Source organism: Cavia porcellus, unplaced genomic scaffold, assembly GCF_034190915.1.
Source record: "Cavia porcellus strain 051 isolate PalLab524CR breed Dunkin Hartley unplaced genomic scaffold, mCavPor4.1 scaffold_8, whole genome shotgun sequence".
NCBI classification, from domain to species: Eukaryota; Metazoa; Chordata; class Mammalia; order Rodentia; family Caviidae; genus Cavia; species Cavia porcellus.
Window position 1 is genome coordinate 31,639,272 of NW_026947491.1, and position 19,845 is coordinate 31,659,116.

The 19,845-nt window shown below is 37.9% G+C and overlaps 1 protein-coding gene across 1 annotated transcript in view; it reads left to right on the plus strand.

The window, feature by feature from the left end:
• Positions 1–1,619: 1,619 nt before the first annotated feature.
• Positions 1,620–19,845, plus strand: part of Lrrk2 (leucine rich repeat kinase 2) — a 134,914-nt gene continuing 116,688 nt past the window's right edge. The window contains exons 1-7 of the mRNA XM_063254555.1: positions 1,620–2,196; positions 2,443–2,528; positions 6,868–6,977; positions 9,706–9,794; positions 12,732–12,866; positions 15,373–15,507; positions 17,910–18,041. Of these exons, the coding sequence (XP_063110625.1) occupies positions 2,043–2,196; positions 2,443–2,528; positions 6,868–6,977; positions 9,706–9,794; positions 12,732–12,866; positions 15,373–15,507; positions 17,910–18,041 (841 nt within the window). The 5' untranslated portion in view covers positions 1,620–2,042. The remainder of the gene's footprint in view (positions 2,197–2,442; positions 2,529–6,867; positions 6,978–9,705; positions 9,795–12,731; positions 12,867–15,372; positions 15,508–17,909; positions 18,042–19,845) is intronic.

The window sequence follows — 19,845 nt, forward strand, 5'->3', positions numbered from 1 at the left end:
CCCTCCAAAGTAATTTTTTCGATTTACACTATTACCAGTTTAGTACAGATAGTACACTGGTTGCTTCATATCCCTGACAATAATTGGTGTAATCAGACTAAATTTTGGTTTAATTCAAGGGGTATGAAAAGGCATCTTATCTGGGCTTTAATTTATATTTCCTTGATTAGTAGTGATCGTCTTTAAGTTTTACTAAGTTCTGCTCACTTTAGCAGCACATGTACTAAACGTTTGATTAGGTTTATTGCATTTCCACTTCTATGACCTGTCTTTTTTTTTTTTTTTTGTCTTTTTTATTTTTATCGGTACCAGGAATTGAACTCATGACTGCCTGCTTAAAAGGCAGGCGCTTATGCCGCTGAGCTAAATCCCCAGCCCCTATGACCTGTCTTTTATATCTTTTGCATATTTGGAAACTTTTTCCGTTATGATTTATAATAGTTGTTTTTATATTGTCCTATCAGGGTGTCACTGATGTGTATGAATACTGTTTTTATATAAAGATGGACATGTTTTTCTTATTGTTCACTCATGATGAGTTTTCTATTCAAAATCTTAATCCCGTTTTTTCTCATGGCATACACATGGAGGACTGCCTGCCTCAGGGATTTACAAAAACTTTAAAATTAAGGATAATTGATGTACCCAACACCCTACATTCTTTGACTGCAGAAAACTTAAATTTCAGGAAGTCACATATATCAATATATCAATCTGCTGTGCCTTTTGTTTCCTCAAACTAAGATTAAATAACTATTAACTTTTCTCCTTAAAGTTATTTTTAGTTAACTTTGTAATCCTTCTGGAGTTTGTTTTGGTGTGTACTGTAATTACTGTCAGTTTTGTTTCTTTTCTTTAGAGGAAGCTGACCAAATGTTTTGGCACCATTTTATTTTCCTCCAAACACTGCCTGAATCTTGAAGTCTGCCTGTAGCCTTCCTTTTCTGTTTTGTTAACTCTCAGGAGAGCTGGTAAGCTGGGACTTCACTGTGTCAATTAAACCTTTTTAGAAGCTCCCAGGGTACCTTGCCATACTAGTATAGCAATTCATGGGTGAATATTCCCAACAGAAAATTTATATCACGCCATTGCCAACTCAACTCTAGTCAATATAAGGTATAGGCAGATAGTAGATGCATGAATACCTGGGAGGTACCTCTCCAGCAACAGGCCCAGCTCCAGCCTGTTTAACTTTGGAGGTCAATACATCCACACTCACAAGAAATTCTGAATACAATAGAACTGTATTTAGGGAGTGCTTCTTCCCGTTTCTTTGACCCCTTCTTTCTCTTAGCTCTAGGGTAGCAAGAACCCACTACTTTTTGGTGTTTCCTAACTCTCAGGATACTGGTAGGGCAAATTCAACCTTTTCAAGAGTCACTTTGGTGGGCTTTTTTGGCCCACACCATTAGATAACTAACAGGAAAATACACTTTATTTCTCCCTCTCCAAAAGCCATCACAACGACTGAAAAAGTAGCGGGCACCTTCAGATTGTGCCTGCGTTGGGGGAGATTACTCATCTCCCTATAGGGGGAACTCTACACAGTGTTTTCCTAAGAGGGGCCAGCTGGGCGGCGTCCTCTTCTTCCCAACGCCCCGATTTCTATTCTTAGATCTGGAGATCCGCCGCTCTGGTGTTTTTTTTTCTGGTGGTTCCCAGGCCTCGTGGGCCTGGCGAGCTCTGGGGCCTCCTCCGTGCCGCTGCGCGCTCGGGCCTGGGCGCTGGGCTGCTTCCTGTGCGTCCTGACTGCGGTCGGAGAGGCGGCGCCGCCCCTGGTCGCGGACGCGGTCGCGGTCACCGTACCGGGCGCGGTAACGTGCGTCCCGGCCGCCGAGTTCCCTGAGCCGGGCCGAGCCGGGCCGAGCCGTGCCGAGCCGAGCCGGGCCGGGCCAGGCCCGAGCGGGGCGGCGGCCGGAGAAGGCGGGCTTGGGGCGGGACGCGGATGCCCGGGGCCGCGGCGGCGCTGGCTGCACGCGGGGAGCTGCGCGCCCGGGAGCGGCGGCGGTCGCCTCCCGCGTCCCCTCCCCACGGCGCCGACCATGGCCAGTGGCAGCTGTCAGGGGTGCGAGGACCAGGACGAGGAAACTCTGAAGAAGTTGATAGTCAGATTGAACAACGTCCAGGAAGGAAAGCAGATAGACACGCTGGTCCAAATCCTGGAGGACATGCTGGTGTTCACATACTCCGAACACGGTAATCCCTGGCTGGCCAAGGTCCCCCCTCTGCTCCTCCCCACTTCTGCAAACTTTCTCTCTGCCCCTCGGGGCTGCTCAGACCTGGGCTGTGCAAAGCCGCAGCTCCCTTTTGCTTTCTTTAGGGCCAAGGAGGTGCTGAGAACTGCAGGAAGACCTGGCGCTCACTTTTTCAGCTTCTCACACTGAAAAGGAGGGTGCTGTGGGTGGTGACTTTGCTTCTTTTCCTCCAACCTCTGTTTTCCAGCCTCCAAGTTGTTTGAAGGCAAAAATTTCCACGTGCCTCTGTTGATCGTCTTGGACTCCTACATGAGAGTGGCGAGTGTACAGCAGGTAAAGGAGCTTCTGCTGCACGCATTTGCCCTTCTGTTTGGGAAGACAAGCTGTCCTTGAGCTATGCTCAGAATTACTGGTTATTTTCTTGAGATTTGGTCTGACCAACGCCTGACTGTGGTTTTAGGTTGGAAACCTTCTCAGATCCCTAGGCAGTGTTAATAGAGTAAAAGGGCCCACCGCGTGGCCCTTGACTGTCTTTTAGCAGTCACTTTATAGAACTGAGAATATTGATAGCGGTGGGAGCGGAATAAAAATAGGTTGAGGTTTAGTTCTATTATTGGCAGGATGAGTTCATTAGTGTTTAGACCCGGCTATTCTAAGAATCTTCCCACTGAGCAGCGTGGCCTAGATAGCATACCACTGTGAATAGTGCGGGGAAGGGGAATGATTAATAGTAGTAAAACACAAGTAACTGGCAAACTCTCCTATGTTTCTCCTAGGTTTCTGTTTGAAGACAGATTTCTACCTTTGTTCAGTTATAGTATACCTTGTAGTATAATCTAAAAAGATGTTTTATGGTTTCCCTTGGGTTTAAAATGTTTACTTTGCCACTGTGTCATATGACTGTAAAAGTGTACATCCATAGGAAATCCAGAAATATATGAAGTACTGTGGTTATATTTAACAAGCAACCATAAAATGATAATTAAAGATGATTTAAAGTCAAGACAAAATTTCTGCTTAAGGTGATAATTTCCTCCAGAAGACTTTCAGATTTGAGGAACTGAAATCAATTTTGTCATCTGCATGCTAAACACTCAGGCAAAGAGAATGAGTTTGAACTCCACGGAGGTGCAGTCTGAAGGTTATGGTTCTTTCTTTCTTTAAACCAGTGTTTCTTAATATTCAAGAAGCTAGACAGAGGTAAAGATTATCTCAGTCTCTAAGTTGGTGCCCATCTCTTTTTATCTTTATTTCTGTATCTAGTTCTGTCTAGTGTTGGTGAATATTCTCTTGCTTTCTTGAGATCAGGACTTTTATATCTGGAATCAATCCTTTTCTTTTTCTTCAACAGTGAAATATTTCTCATTTGAGTATAGATTTTCATGCTTCTTACAGACAAAATCGAGAAAGGGAGAGGAATGATAAAAGCACTATTCTTTTTAGTACTCAAAGTCAGAATGCTGCCTGTTGAATCCAAATGGCTTTCCACCCACTAGCCTGTTGTGCCTCTACCCACATCACCCTTCTCCTTCGCCTCTGCTTTGTGTTCCAAAGTGCCTCCATTCCAATGCTGTGCGCTGGACAGGGCCTGCTGCCTTGGTACTGGTCAGGGCAATCAGTCCCTGGGTAAGCTTTGGTCTACAGAATCCGAGAGATGATGTCAGAGAGGAAAACCCAGCGGAGCCTCAAACATACTCACCTTTTATGTTTTCAGTGCTGGGCATTGAACCTTGGCCCTCGCACCTGTTAAGCAGGCATCCTACTACTGAATTATGCCCCAGCTCCCATAATTATTAAATTTTAGAAATTTCTCATGCCTAGGCACTGAATTTGTCTGGAGTAGTTATAAATGCCACTCATAATCCTTGCTCAGAGCAGATCAGAGACAAAATGTGCTAGAAAATAAGGAGGCATCCTTTTGTTCCATACATTAATGAAATAGATTTATTAGTTTCTGCATCATATGTGTATATATCTGTAAATCATATATGTCTTTACCATTCGATTCTCACTGGAATCTCATTGCCCTCACAGAAGTTTTACCAGATATTTTACACCGAGAGTGGCATAGTAGGTGGTGTTTTTAAGGATCAGAGAGCTTGTGACAGCCAGAACTCAAGTCTTCTCACATCTGCAAAATTCCTTTCCATCATACAGACCACTGCCAGCTGAATTTACAAGGTTTTTACACATGAAAGTAAAAAGTACAATGTTTTATTAGGGATACTATGGTATAGCAATTTTGATTATCTTTGATTTTATCAGTGGGATGTAGAAAAGGATCTCTTTCTCTGGATAGTTTGAAAGTCCATTTGAAAGTAAGTTTTTCCTTTACATTTCTTCAATTAGTATAGTAATTAGTGTGGTTGTTCTTTAGTGGTTTAATATGTTCAGTTATCTGGAAGTGCCCAATTAAAAGCTCTTGATGAATATAAAGAGTTATTGTCAGTTATTTTTCAAAAGTAAATGTTAAGATTTGTTCCCAGAAGTTGTTAAACATATTCTCAGTCTGATTTTTCTTTTCAGAATATTTTAATATTTTATTAATGCTTCTTAGCAAATGACAACCTTTAGAGAATTGTCAGACTAGCTGCTGTTTACTTTTTTCTTCCTGCCAATCAATTTCTGTCCCCCTCAGTTTTACATTTCCCCACACAATTTCAGCCTGTAAAGGATAGCAAAATAACTAAAGGTGGCTACATTTGCTTTGACCTCTTGGCTTTCTCACGTGCATTAGATGGTTGAGTTTATAGAAAGATTATAATAAAGTAAAGCTACCAATTAAATGTGAAGTGTGCAGGATGAGAAGTGACTTTAAAGGATAGGTTTTTCAGCTGATGAGATTAATGGAACAGTTGTGACCTGTGCTTTGCTGCTACAGTTCCATTTAATCCTGGAGACTCCACATAGCGCTGCGAACTCAATTGCTTCAGTCTTTTTGCAAGGCAGTCATTGATGCTGCTGCTTTACCAACCCAAACAAAACAGGTTTTCTCCTTGAGTCAGCTGTGCAGGTACAGACATGAGCTTAGCATCCTGTATGATTTTTTTTTTCACTACTGAAAACTCTTCAGAATGTTATTTTCTTAAATACATGGTGTGGTGGGAGTCTCAATGTATTTATGAAAGCGTAAAAATAGCTAGTTTCTATGACAGCTTCTGTGAGGGAGGATGTCCTACTTATATATATATGTAAAAATAGCTGTTAGAAATTGCTGCCTTTTAAACTAATTTGGACTTATATAAAATGCAGTAGTGACAAAGTAAAGCAATTCATGCTTAATTTGAAAAATAACACTGTAAAGATATCCCACTATAAATATTGTAAAGAGATCTTGTAGATGGTAATCTTTACAAACTACTTCTTGTTTAATCTTCCTTGTTGTCTGTTGAATGCACATAAATTCATTGCTCTGTCATTCAGCTCTGTATCATTGAACTCCACTTATGTATCTAGTCTTTCTTTGTATTAATATGCATCACATTTTACTTGTCAACAGATCCTTTCCTTGTGGTACTCTTTCTCTCTCTCTCTTTCTTTTCTTTTTAACATTTAGTACTTTCCTCACAACTAATCAGTTTTTAGAAGGTTCTTTTGCAATCTGACTCAAGTCCTACCTCTCCCATATTGTATCTTTCTATGTGTAACTCTAGCTCCTGGCAAGTCCTGCTTTCAGGATTTATATTATATTGGTGTTTACCACATATTCTTCTTAGGCACTTTTTCGTTACTCAGAGATGCTACATTTACAAGCATTTTCTGTTTTCTTGTTTCTTTCCTGACAATCTCAAGTAAAATTACTTGAACAGAATAGAATTGAGGATACTTTAAATTTATAGACACTATACAGTGGGAAGAGTGGGTGGAATTCAATCTCTGGTTTGGAGTCAGGACCTTTTTATTTTCTTGTTTCAGAGTAACAAACCACTTTTTCAAGCTGACATGGATGGAGTAAGATGTATTTGCAGTGTATGAAAGTCTATTTTTCACTTGGAAATGTGAAAGAACCTAAGGACGTTTGTGATTTCTAGACCTCACTGGTTCAAAGTTAGACGCTCTAGAGAAATAATAAGGGGACACTGAGGAATTCTACTTCCCTTCTACATGATACTGCCCATTCTCTTTTCCTGTCACAGAGTAGATTCAGTCACAGTACAGTGTTATTTCCTTTGCCAGTATTAGTCTAACCCCATAATATGAGGAACAGTGATTTCTGATAATTTACATGTTGCCACTAAAAATCTCTTAACTTTCCCTAATTCTCCATTGCAGGCACATTTTATGCCCCATCATTAAAATCCTAAATAATTGGAAGAGATGTGGTAGATATTTGTTTAAAAAGGACTGAGATGGGAGTATAGCTCTTCTTGCAGTTAATAATTTTAGTTTGGCCTCTAAACTTTTGTAGGTTAGCTTTATTTAAATAAGTATATATTTTCTTCATCAATTAGAAATGTTATGATTTTTTTGTATACCCTTCTAGTATGTTTTTAGATCAATATGGGTTCTAAGAATATTGTTTGTGTTTGTTTCTCAGTTATATATATTAGGGTATTCTTATTTTAAAATAATTTTTAAAAATTATTTTCTAAGGAGGAAGTGATCAAGTTTGAATGAATATGTCCCAATACCATTCTTTAAAAATATGAATATTTGCCTTTCTTGCTTTTAGGTGGGTTGGTCGCTTCTGTGCAAATTAATAGAGGTCTGTCCAGGTACAATGCAAAGCTTAATGGGTCCCCAGGATATTGGAAATGATTGGGAAGTCCTCGGTGTACACCAGTGAGTATGGCAGATGTGTAGAAACAAATTGCATTGAATATTTATCTACATGTACGACAACCTTTCCCTTTATATATTCTATTTCCAACCCAGATAAATTCTTTCCAAATACAGATATTTTTTTCCTTGGATCAGTAGTTTGAATTTTTAGGCGCTTTAACCTCAGAAGTTTAAATTAGAAAACTAACATTAATGGTAAAATGTCAAGTGATATTATCTTAATAATATAATCCTTCCGCTATATAATTGGCTTATTTGTAGATTTTTTGATGACTGCTGAAAGATTCAAACCGAGAATTTTTGTGTTATGTTATTATGTGCTTTCTAATAGCAGAACCAATACAAAGAACTAGTTCTTGAAATGTAAGAACTGCAAATTTAATTCTGTAAGTAGTAATCTAAAAGTTTATGCTTTACCACCTTTAGTTGGTATATGTATGTATTTATACATATATATTTAGTGAGTTTAAACAATGGTTTTCAAGAAAAAGAAAAAAGGGGAAAGTACCTTTTGGTCAATCTGTAGCTAAAGCTTGACAGCTATTTTGCTGGTCATGATTTTTGCAATTTGCAGCATAGTGGCTTTTTAAATGAGATAGTTGTTTGTTCGTAATTAGTTACAAGAAATGGTTACTGAGAAAAAAATTGTTTCAAGGAAAATCCTTTTACTAACTTAATCATTTGATATTTAAAAGTTATTTCCTGCCATTAACTTTAAATTTTTTCATTGCCTAATATCACTTTTCTTTGCGACACAGAATGCAAATTTGAATACATTTTGCTTCTAATAGTATATTGCTTGAGAAAAATAAATACATGCAAAACTAAATTTTATACCATTGTATTGTTTTTCAGTATCAAAGATGGTTGCAGACTTAGAAAAAATAGAGCTATGTATTTTCATAAATGAGTATATTTTATACATAAATGATAAGTGAATAGAACATTTTTGCATTAGTAATTTTGGTTTGCTCTCTAAAACTACATATCAGTGCTTAGTGTCTTACATATTTGCAGTTTTGATAAACGTATTGCTATTCATTAGTTTCTACTGTCACAAAGTTATGTCTTGAAAAAAGCATATTTATAATTAATCTATGTTCTTATCTTTACACACATCTGTGAAATTCTGAGAACTGGGTCTATCACGTTTAGTTAGGAATTACCCAAATGTGGTATGTCTATAATTAGTAAGGATAACTTAATGTCTCTTGGTTTGTTTGAAAATTTACAATATTCCCAAAGATTAGTCAATCTGTAACTTTGGGGAGTGTTGGAACATTCATTTGAGTCATAGTCCAGTACAAACCAACTGTCTATGTTAATAACGAATATTTCTACAGGAAATATTCATTCATTCACTTGTCCACTCATTTGTTCACCTTGTATCCATTGATTATTTACTCTGCTCTAAGACAGAAGTGACTGAGTTGGGAACAGAGCAGGCACAAGGCTGCCTACAGCAGTCCCTACAGACATTTATTGTAGAAGATATTTCCCTACATTCAAGGCCCTTTTTAAAAATTTACAATTTCAAGAAAGAAATTTCTTCTATGGTGTGATGTGGAGAATGGTAATAATGATGCAGAGATGATAGGAGGAGAGTTGGCAGAGGGTAAGGGGAAGGAATCTCCATTCTTTTCCTTGCCAACCTCAGGTCCTCTACCAAATTTCTTGAGTATAGACAAAGCTGTAGATGCCAGCTGCCCTCTCATCTCCCAACAATGTAAGCCAAATGTCACTGGGTAGGAAAAGACTAAAGATTACATTTTGGGGCTGATAAAACAGATTCAATGTTCAGGAATTTTAACTAATCAAATGCTATTGTGTGTTTGGTTCTTTATCTAATGTAAAATATTATTTTCTCTTACGAAATAGAAAAACCAGTAACTTAAATATGTAAATTCATTTACACAAACTGCATCCTGATTAGGTCTTTCTATCCGTTAACATTTCTACATACATATGTGTAATTTGTAAGTGTTTATTGTATACAACAATGGACTTAACTCCATGTTGACTCTTCTTGATATTTTGTGTATGCAGTTGGGTGAAAATAGTAACGGAATGTGAATATTTAGAAGAAAATAGACTGTGTTTATAACTTTTCTACTGAGACTCAATAATTCTGACTCAGATTTTTTTATTCTGACTCAGTGTTTCTTATTTTTCCTTTTTCCATCGCTGAAGATTGTACCCGGGGTCTTACATATATGAGACAAGCATTCTAACCCTGAGCAACAGCCCTAGCCTAAGTTTTATCTTGTCGTTTTTCCTCCCTACTTTATTGAAATACAATTGACAATTAAAAATAGTGTGTATGCATATATATATATATATATATATATATATATATGGTTTGCAAGTTGATAGACATGTGAAATGTTTGCTATAATTAAGGTGATTAACATTCTGTCTCTGTGTCATTCCTTCCCTCCCACCTTTCATCCATCTTTCTCTCTGGTCCTGGGGATCGAACCCAAGGCCTCCCGTGCTCAGCAAGTGCTCTACCACTGAGTCACACTGCATCCAGCCTATCAATTTTTATAAGCCAGGTTCAAGTTTTTAGGAAAATGAAAACACATGAACTTCACTATAAGGAAACAAATACAATCAAAATGATAAAAGTATAAATGAGTGAAAAGCAGTATCTAAATATCATTTTAGATATTGTAAAACCTCTGAGTGTAACCTTTTATTCTTATCTGATTTCTGATTTTAACTCTAGACTGATTATTAAAATGCTAGCAGTTCATCATGCCAGTGTAAACCTGTCAACAGTTGGACTAAAGGCCTTAGATCTTCTCCTGACTTCAGGTAATACACTTATGTATTTTAAATGTTGACTCAAAAATATTTAAAATTTATTAAGTGCATTTTAATTTTATTGGAATCAGCATAATGCAAGCTAAATATCAGTGAGTTACAAAAATTTTTTGTTTCTATCTTCTTTCATCTTTTTTCTCTATACATTGCCTCACAAAATTCTCACCCAATATCTTGATTTATTTATTTTTATTTATTTTAAGACAGAATCATGCTATGTAGTTCATGCTGGCCTTGAAGTCACTATATGGCTCAGGCTGGCCTTGAACTCATGCTGATCCTTCTGCCTCTGCCTCCTGAGTGCTGGAAATTGCAGGCATGTCCCTCCACACCTGACTAGTATCTTGGCTTTAAATATTACCTTTTATGTACTATTCCCAAATCTTTATTCCTCGTCCCATCTTTGCTCCCAAAATGTGGCCCCATATTTCCTTTCCTACAAGCTTGGTGGCCAGCCATGCCTTTGCCATTATTGTATCTTTCTCCATGTATGTTTTTGATGTTTTCTGTAATGTATGTTCTAGGTTACACTATAATGGCAATATTTAAAAAGTACATAGCACTACTTCCTGACTGCTTGCGAGACATCAGAATTCTTAAGTAGAAGTTTCACATGCTTTTTGATACCTAATCCTCCAAACCCCCTTTGAGATAGGCATTTTAATTTCAGTGTTTTAGGGGAAAAACACTGTAGCACAGAAGAGTTGCTTCAGCTCCTACCTATTGGTGTGTGTCACCTTCTTTGTTTGGGGAAACTTCTGTCTGGTGGATAAAGGACCTCAATAAAAAATACTGATGGGGTGCAAAGGCTGTGGACATTGCTATGGTGGTCTCCTGAGGTCACAGAGGTTCTAAAAGAAAGGTTCTGCTCTTTGGGGACATAACTGGGAAGGACAGGGAGGAGTCTGCGTCCATGTAAGGCATGAACTTTGGATCTAGAGAACTTTGTATGTGGAGCTGCAGAGGCCTGGGAGGTCGTATGGAAGGCTGGACTTGTGGCTGGGAGGCTGATGTCCTCACTGGCTCTGTGAAGGAGGGTTACAGGAGAGGAGGACGAAGGAGAGTGGAGACTGGTGTGTGAAGGAAGAGGGGCAAGGCTGGACAGTGCCTGCCACTTCACCACAACCTAATATTAGCATATGTTAATATTATCTACCAACATTTTAACCGAGATTTGTTTTAAGTCCTTATTCTTGGGGGCTTTGTCTCCTCTTCCTCCTCCTCCCCTCCCTGTCCACTTGCTTCTTCCTTCTTCTTTGTCTTCATTCTCCATTTGGCAATGGGCAGGGAAATAAGGATTTATGAATCTGAAAAAAAGACTCACTATACTGGAATATAGAAAAGTCACAAACATGCAAATGGCTAGGAAATTTGACATTTTTTTGAAAATACTAATTTCTCATTATATTCTGAAGTTTGAGCCATTAGGAAAGTTTTACATAAGTTTTTAAAAGGCAGGTTGGTGAAGCACCTTTATTGTCTGCCTATTAAATAATTGATTTCATAGTTACTGGGCACTCCCTGTTATCCTGGGTGTTGGAGAGGTGGAAGACAGATGAGGCAGAATTCTTACCATTTAGGAGCCCAGGCAGGCTCAGTGAGGGTGTGGGTCAGGGCAGTGAGCAGTTTGCCGGAGGGCACGTGGCTCTCTACAGTACTGGGTTTGCTGTTCAATGTAACTTTTTGCAGTGATAAAAATGGTCTGTTTCTGGATCATTCAATACTATACTTTATAGGTCTATGTAGCTTTTGAAGATTTGAAACATGAGAACCTTAATTTTAACTTTATTTAATTTTAGTGAAGTTAAATTTTGAGTTTAAATGGACACATAGGATTAGTGGCTACTTCAGTGGACGGCACAGGCACCTTGATGGGTTGAAGCATTTAAAACAGTAATAATTGGAATTGAAGGAGAAAAGTTCTAAATACAGATAGAAGGACTGCCAGCATAGAGAAGACGTGTAGGAAGAAAGAGCCCGACATGGCCCGCCTGTGTTTTAATCCAGCTGTGCCCCTTATTAGGTCTTAGCGAAGTTTGCCTTTCAGTGCCTCTGTCTTTTGGTTGCTGAGATGGGGTTGTGCACACCTCATGGGATTGTGGTTGTGCAGAAATGTGGGCCAGCAGAGTGCTTCAGCCCATGACTGCCGCACAGCGCTCTGAGTGTTTGCGACCTCCGCTTCTATTCAACACTTTCATTTTTATTAATAGAATAGATGTTGTTTCTCAAGTTACAGTGGGAATCTGTCTGGTAAAGGAAAGGGCAGGTGGAAAGGGATGTTTAAAAAAGTTTGGTGGTGAGCAAGTTATAGGATCATATTTGTATTTGAGAAGTAGAATACAGGGGATCACTGGCTGGGTAGAGATGTGTATGAAGCAGAGAAATTAAGGCAGTGTGCCTGCATTGTAGGTGAGATATAACATTACAGGCATGGAAGGGCCTCATTAGAAAGTGTTTTTGAGATAATTAGGAGGCAACTCTTGAAGGACTTGGTAATGAGTTATTTGTTGGTTAAGTGGAGAACAGAAGAGAGAGGGAGATGGAAGAAGGAAGATAACTTGGTAGTTTCTTTTTTGAGAAAATATTGGTTGATGGTGTCACCTATGAAGCGGAGATGAGAGTCTAGCTTTGGTGAGCCTCTGGACTATTCAGAAGATACTGTTTAAAATACAGGTAGAGATTTGTTTCAGGAGTTTGGGGCAAGAAGCGTAGGTTATGTGTTTCCTGGGAATCAAAATGATAATAAACTGAATGGGGAAATTCCCTCACTTAGAAGCACCCTAGAGCTTAACAGGGCTACACTTTGGAAAATTAAGTAGCCTATCAAAAATAAAAGCATGAAAATCATTTATACTCATTATATAAAAATTAATGCTCCAACTGTTATAGTAGCTATTTACTGAGGACATTTTTTTCTCTTTGTAATAGGAAAAATCACACTGCTGATACTGGATGAAGAAAGTGATATTTTCTTGTTAATTTTTGATGCCATGAATACATTTTCAAACAATGATGAAGTCCAGAAACTGGGATGCAAAGTTTTACATGTGCTGTTTGAGAGAGGTACTAAAAATCTGTTGAATTTTAATGTTGATAAATATATAGTAATGGGAAATGTGGGATATAGTTGTGAGGAAGAAAAGGTATCTAAAATCATACTATTTGTTAATAAATGAGAGTTGTCTGTCAAGGGTAAATAATGGGGTGAATTCATAAATCTTGCTTGTTCCTATGCAGTGAATTTCATTCATAGGCTAGAAATCATACAATCGTGGTAGTATTTCTTTCATTGCTTTGTCAGGCGTAAGATTCACTTTGAAGTCTGGATTTTGTGGGTGTTACGGAGGAAAAAATAAAACTGTGAAGCCAAGCATAGGTATTGAGACATCACAGAAGATTTTTAGAAATGCTAAATGCTCTGTGTGAGGAACCAGGAGACCTCACGAAGTTTCCCTTAGGAAAAAAAGACTTACGTGTATCTTGTCACAGCATTGCACTAAGATTGATAATTGTGATTACTATGTTATTTTAGAGTTGGTTGGAATCTGTGTTCAGTCCTGCAACTGGCTTGATGAGGAAATAGATTGGAGAAGTCAGCAGTTTGCCTGAGGGCACACAGCTAGTTACAGTACAGGTTTTGGGAGTCCTTTTGCTTCATTATGAGAAAAACTGCTGGAGCTCTGGATAAGAATGGTTGACACAGGCTCTATTGTCAATATGAGTTTACCATTCTAATTTTTGGCAGCTCCAGAAATGGGAGAGAGCATCTGATAAGGTTTACTTCCCTGCATAATTCCAAAAGGAACATACATTAGTGAAAAATGGGTGGCAAAGTGGATAAATGGAAATAATAAAGCTAGATTAAGCTCACAAGATTTAACCTTGTATATATTTGCAAGGAGATGGGCCAGAAACTTGGCTTTTGAGAACAGATAAACATTGTTAGTTATAAAGTTTTTGGAGATAAAAGTGAACACAAGACCTGCGAAAATCCTCCCAGGATTCCCCCCACCACGAGACAAGTGCACACATTTTGTCAGGGACAAATGCATATTTTGGCGAAAGTGACTCTTAACAGTCAGAACATCGTGTGCCTGGGGCTCTGCCCTACTGTGAAGGCACTTAGAGAGGATAGTTTACTGTGAGCAAAAAATGAAAGACTATTTTCTGTGGATGTTGTATCTTGCAGCTGACCAAATTGGGTGGGATAGAATTTGAGGTCTGTTGTCTTGAAAGCTTGTAATCTTCAGCGTTGCAGTTGAGGGGCACATTCTTATCCATGAAGAAGGGCAATCACTGCTCTCACCAGCCTTGCAGTGCCCATCCAGGACCTGTGCAGATGGACCAGGGAAGGATGAAAGAACAATCTTAGTCCAGGTGTGGAGCTGGTGCCTGTAATCGTAGCACACTGGGGTACAGTTGCAGGAGGGGCACAAGTTTCCCAGCCTGGGTGACTCAGCTGTTTAGTGAGATCTTGTTTCAATAAATAAAGAAAAAATGGGTTGTAACTCAGAATGAAGGTGTGAAGGCCATGGATTTAACCCCCAGTAACAACAGCAAGAAAACCCCACAAAACTTAGTAGAAAGAATATATCAGTGTGGAGAATATTAGATTATTAATGTAAAAAAGAATACTTTCTGGTTTATCTGGGACTCAGTAATAATAAAGTTAATTTTATAAAAGTTGGTTTAGGGGTAGGAATATACCTCAGCGGCATAAGCACCTGCCTGGCAAGTGTAAAGTCCTGAGTTCAATTCCCGGTGACCCCCTCCCTGCAAAAAAAAGTTAACAAAATTAATTTTCAAAAATTGAAAATATGCTGTGGAAAATATACTATGAAATAGTTCCATAGAGTTGCTCATTAATTAAAAGAATCTAACCAAATTCACATTACATTATATGGATACATTACTATAAAATTTATAAAATTAACCTTGATCACAAAAAATGCTGCGTTTTCTAACATTTTTGTTGGTACCATTTTCAAGCTAAGTAAACCAACTTTTTATACATATTTTTGAAGTTCCAATGTAATGAAATAAATTCCAAATGGAGCTCACTGACTTCATCAAAAACTTTAATTATGAAAACTAATGATGACAATTTTTTTTAATCGCTGATAAAAACCATTAAGGCAGTGTTTCCAAGTCTAACTACTTGCCGTTTGCTAAGTTCCCACCTTTTGAACTGACACATTCGGCTGTGCTGCTCTAGAAGTCCACCATTAGCACCTTTCTTTTAAGTATTATGAAATTATCATTACCAGCAGGCTAGTTATATTGACACTGGCTAGTTTCTGTGGGAAATAATTATATTTTTTGAGAGTAGTTGGTACCTGGCTTCTTTACATTTCAAAATATAATTAATATAAGGCAAAACCAAGATTGTTTTTAAACCAGTAACTTGTTTTCCCAGTATAAAATTCTTAGGAAGGGCTTTTTGCAGAAACATATTTTTATTTGAGTATATTGCATTTGCTGTGTCTCATCCAACTATTATGGTTCTACTTTGGAATGAAATTTACATAATTTTTAAAACTTACATAATAGTTTTTCTTTCATTTTTTAGTTTCTGAGGAACACCTAACTGAATTTGTTGAGAACAAAGATTATATGGTATTGCTCAGTGCACTCAACAGTTTTAAAGGTGAAGAGGAAATTGTGCTTCATGTACTACACTGTTTGCATTCTCTAGCAATTCCTTGTAAGTAGCCTCTATACATGATTTCCTTTTGCATGTGAAAATTACAATTATCTTCTTTCTGAACATGTTTGAAAACATTTTTGAGAGACTTGAGAATGCTAAATTCATTTGTTTGTTAATTTATTAATTTGTATTTATTGAGACTTTTTCAGCTGGCTCGGGGCTTGATGCTGGGGAATCAAGAGTGGAAAATAGCATGTTCCTTGCCTTTTTAGAGTTCTTGACAAGATGGGGGTGGTGCAGGTAAATACCTAGGTGACTGGGATGCACTGTAAGGCAAGGTATGACTTAGAGGTACGAGAAAAGAGAGGAGGCGTGATCACTCAGCAGAGACCTAAGTGAGAGGAGAGCTTTGTGTGTGGGGATGTGTGAGACAAAACGGAAATACCTGCAGTGTGTCCGTTCCAAGTGCAAAGCTACTGGAGCAAGAGAGAGCAAAGTGCATTCAAAAAAAGTCAGTAGTTCAGCAAGCTGCGGGTTTGTGCGCATGTGCGTGTCCACGTGTGTGTGTGTGTGTGTGTGTGTGTGTGTGTGCGTGTGCGTGTGCGTGTGCGTGTGCGTGTGTGTGTGTGTGTGTGTGTGCGTGCACATTTCCAGTATCCGCATTAGTTTCATTGATGTTGTTAGCAGCAGGGGTTGGTTAGTACCAGCGGCTGAAGCTAAGGAAGCAAGGAGGTCAGGAAAGGCCTGGAAAATTTCATGGAAGAGTTTAATCTTCAGTGCGATTCTGGGTGAACATTTCAGTGACACTGTGAAATCTTTCTGGTTTTTGTTTTGTTTTGTTATTTTTTTCACATGAAAGTACAAATAAAAAGAAATTAGTTTGTAATATACACTATTTGCCATTACTAATGGGCTAAATATGCTTCAGATTATGTTTTTTTTTTGTATACAGTGTTTCATATTGCATGTATTCCTTGTGTGGATTTGTACAGGGTATACAGTGCATTTGATTAGTAATGCTTCCTACATGGTAAGTTGTTTTAAGGGTTAAGTGAGTGAAATAATAGGAAAAGTGTACCCAGTGTAGACTATATGTTCTAAAATCACTTACAGCTCTTGGACTCATAGGCTTATATGCGTGGCATGTGCTTATATTTATTTAGTTTCAAATATGGAAATCAGTACAGCAGTCTGAAGATGCAGGGCCCCACTGCAACAGGCTCAAAACAAAATACCTTTGTGAAAGAATGTCTTTGTGATATGTATAAATTTACAAGGTTTTCTTATCCACAGGAAATTAAATACTTGAAAATGGATGAGGCTGAATAGTAATAATGGTCTTCTGTATTTCTTTAAGTCATCACTGCCCACAAACTGAATATATTCTTCATTGTACTTTCCTGGGTTATATTTATCTACTGTTTACTTATTTTGGGCCAGCTGCTTTTGGAATTCATTGTTTTCCACCCACAGCAGACATAACTCCAGTTAAAACGTGTTGATTCATAATATTAAGGTCAAAGAAAGCTGCAGTTAAAGATGAAGAAATCCAGAGTTTTAAACACTGATTCCAAATTGAAGACTTGCCTTTCAGTCTTAGTGCAAATCATGCCTAACTTGTGTGGCACAGGGAATGATTGTTTTAAGGGTCTGTTTGCCTTTATTGTTTCAGTTTTTTTTTTTTAAATTGTGTGGTGAAATACAATGTAAACATTAAATATACTTCTGGGAAAACGGTTAGTTTCAGCTGTGCTAGGAAAAAAGAACAAAAGAAAAATGGTTGGCAGACTGAGTTTTTCTTTTTCAGAGATGTAATTTCTCCATGTAGGTTTGCAGCTCAGCTCACTCTTGACCGAGTTGTCCCAGTGGATTCTCAGTCATACATTTCAATACTGTAATTCCCTTCTCCTTCCCTAGTGCCTCCCACTTCTATCCAGACGCCTTCAGGAAGCTCAATTTTCCTGCCTCCTACACGGGCTGTTCTTTTGGGATGGAGGAAATAGATCCTAGCTGATTTTAGCAGCTCTGTTATGTGACATAGTCTTGACTTTCCTTGTGGTGGGAAGAAAAGAACCAATGCAACAGCTGTCATACATTGGCCTCCTAGGAAATACACCTTCAAATTTGTTTTTAAAAAATACTTTATAGTTATTTATGCTTTAAAATACATGGAAATTTTTAGACTTACAAATAGCCAATTTTTTCTTTATCTTAGAGTTTTAAGCCAAGAAATAAAATTAAGGAAAATTTTCTTTAATGCCAAAGATGAGTCCTATATTCCACTATATTAGCAGTGATTAGCATAGTATTTTCATATCTGTTTAATAGAACTGATATTTAAATTTAGAAATGTAAGCATTATGCTTCTATATTTAACAATCTATGTAAGATGTACTTGTAGGTATATTTGAAAGGAGAAAATTCTTTTCTTATTATAATTATGATTTCTTTACATTTAGGCAATAATGTTGAAGTCCTTATGAGTGGTGATGTCAGATGTTACAATATTGTCGTAGAAGCCATGAAAGCATTCCCTATCAATGAAAAAATTCAAGAAGTGAGTTGCTGCTTGCTCCATAGGCTTACATTAGGTGAGTTATGACTTAATGTACTATCATAAGCTATGCAATATGAGTCTAAATAGCATTTTTGTATCTTATGTTGATGAATAAGTAGAATATTGATGTGGGTTGGATGGAATTACTTTAAAGCAGCAAATTGTTTTGTCACATACAGATGGGCTTTGTTTTTTTTTCTTTTCTTTTCTTTTTTTGGTACCAGGGATGGAACTCATGACTGTGCGCTTACAAGGCAGGTGCTTACATAAATCCCTGGCCCTACAGATGGGCTTTTAACAGGAGTAGTAACAATAGATGTGTGAAATATAAGAGAAGTCTTAATCTTAATTTTTGGGAAAAACTGACTCTAAAGGAGTGTTTTATTGTTAGGTCTGTACTTAAAATGTAATTAGTAACAGTTGAGACCTAAAAAAGAACAGGTGTAATTTATGTAAAAAATGTGAAGCAGAGAACAGAACCTAACTTGAGTATGGTGTATCACCAGAGCTGGAAATGCTCCTTGCTGATCTTTACTCATGAAGGTTAACGTTCTCCATCATGTTGTATTTATGAGTCTTTCCCATTTTAGGTACACTTTTTTACTACATTTTCGTGTTTCCTTAAAATTGTTCATGTGTGCTTGTTTTTCTGTGTATTTCATCAAAAAGAAAACATACTCTGTTGTCTTCTGTATTTTTAAAAAATGTATGCTAGATTTGTAAGAATCATAAATGTTTTTGCATGTAGTTGTGCGTAGTAATCTATTTTATGTATGTGCCTCAAATTTTTATGCATTGTCTATGTAGGAACATTTGAATTCTTTCTTGTTTAATGCTACTTCACTCTGTTGCTATGCGAACAAAAGACTGAGCATTTTTTCAAATATTTCATTGCTTTCGTTGCTTTCTACTCTGTGAAAGGTGTAATCCATCTTTTACTCATTCGAAAAGTAAATTTCAAAAGTGTTTTGTACATTCAGATCTGCCTTCTGACTGCCTGGTATTTGCTGTTTTCTCCCTTTATCTCCTTTTCTTTTAAAAACACCTTTGAATTCTTTAGTCATTAGTACATAGTCACTTTTACATATTCTGTAAATGATAACTCCAGTATGTAAATCCTTTCTGTGTTCCTGCACATTAATTGCACAAATTGACAGGTTTCGTTCTGGCAGTGGGCACAGGCATGCCACGTGCTTAGATCCCTAACCTCCTGCCTTTATCTTTTCCTTCCCTTCCCTTCTCCCCTTGTCCTTTTCTTCTCTGTGAGGCTCCCTACTACTTTCATCTCTCGCCACTCTTTTTTTCTTTCACGTAGGAGAGAAAACAGGATGTTTGTCTTTTCGAATGACTTCTTTCATGTGCCATGACACTCTTTGGTGCCATCTATTTTCCCGAACATGTCGAGTATGTTCTTCTTTATGACCAAGTAATACTCCATTGTGTATATATAAACTGCATTTTCTACATCCATTTTTCCATTCATGGGCTCCTAGGCTGCTTCCTTAGCCTCAGCCCTTGTGAATATGGTTAATATCCAAGCATCTTGAAGACCCAAATTTCAGCTGTTCTGCTTGAGGTGTTTGGGACGAGTCAGAGCAAGAGACTGACCCCAGGAATGTTTGTGACCTTGTGAGGTCCCAGGCTTGGCTGGGAGACCTCTGGGTCTTCCTGTCCTGCATTGTGAGGAGGCGCTAGTGACTGAAGTGGCAGAATTACTGCTTTTGTACAAAGCCACTCCAACTTGTCCATCTGTTTCCAAGTCAGTTCTTGTTCCAACTCTCTGTTGAACTCTGCCCCAATGTGTACATCTTGATTTCCTTGACATTTTTATGAGTGGG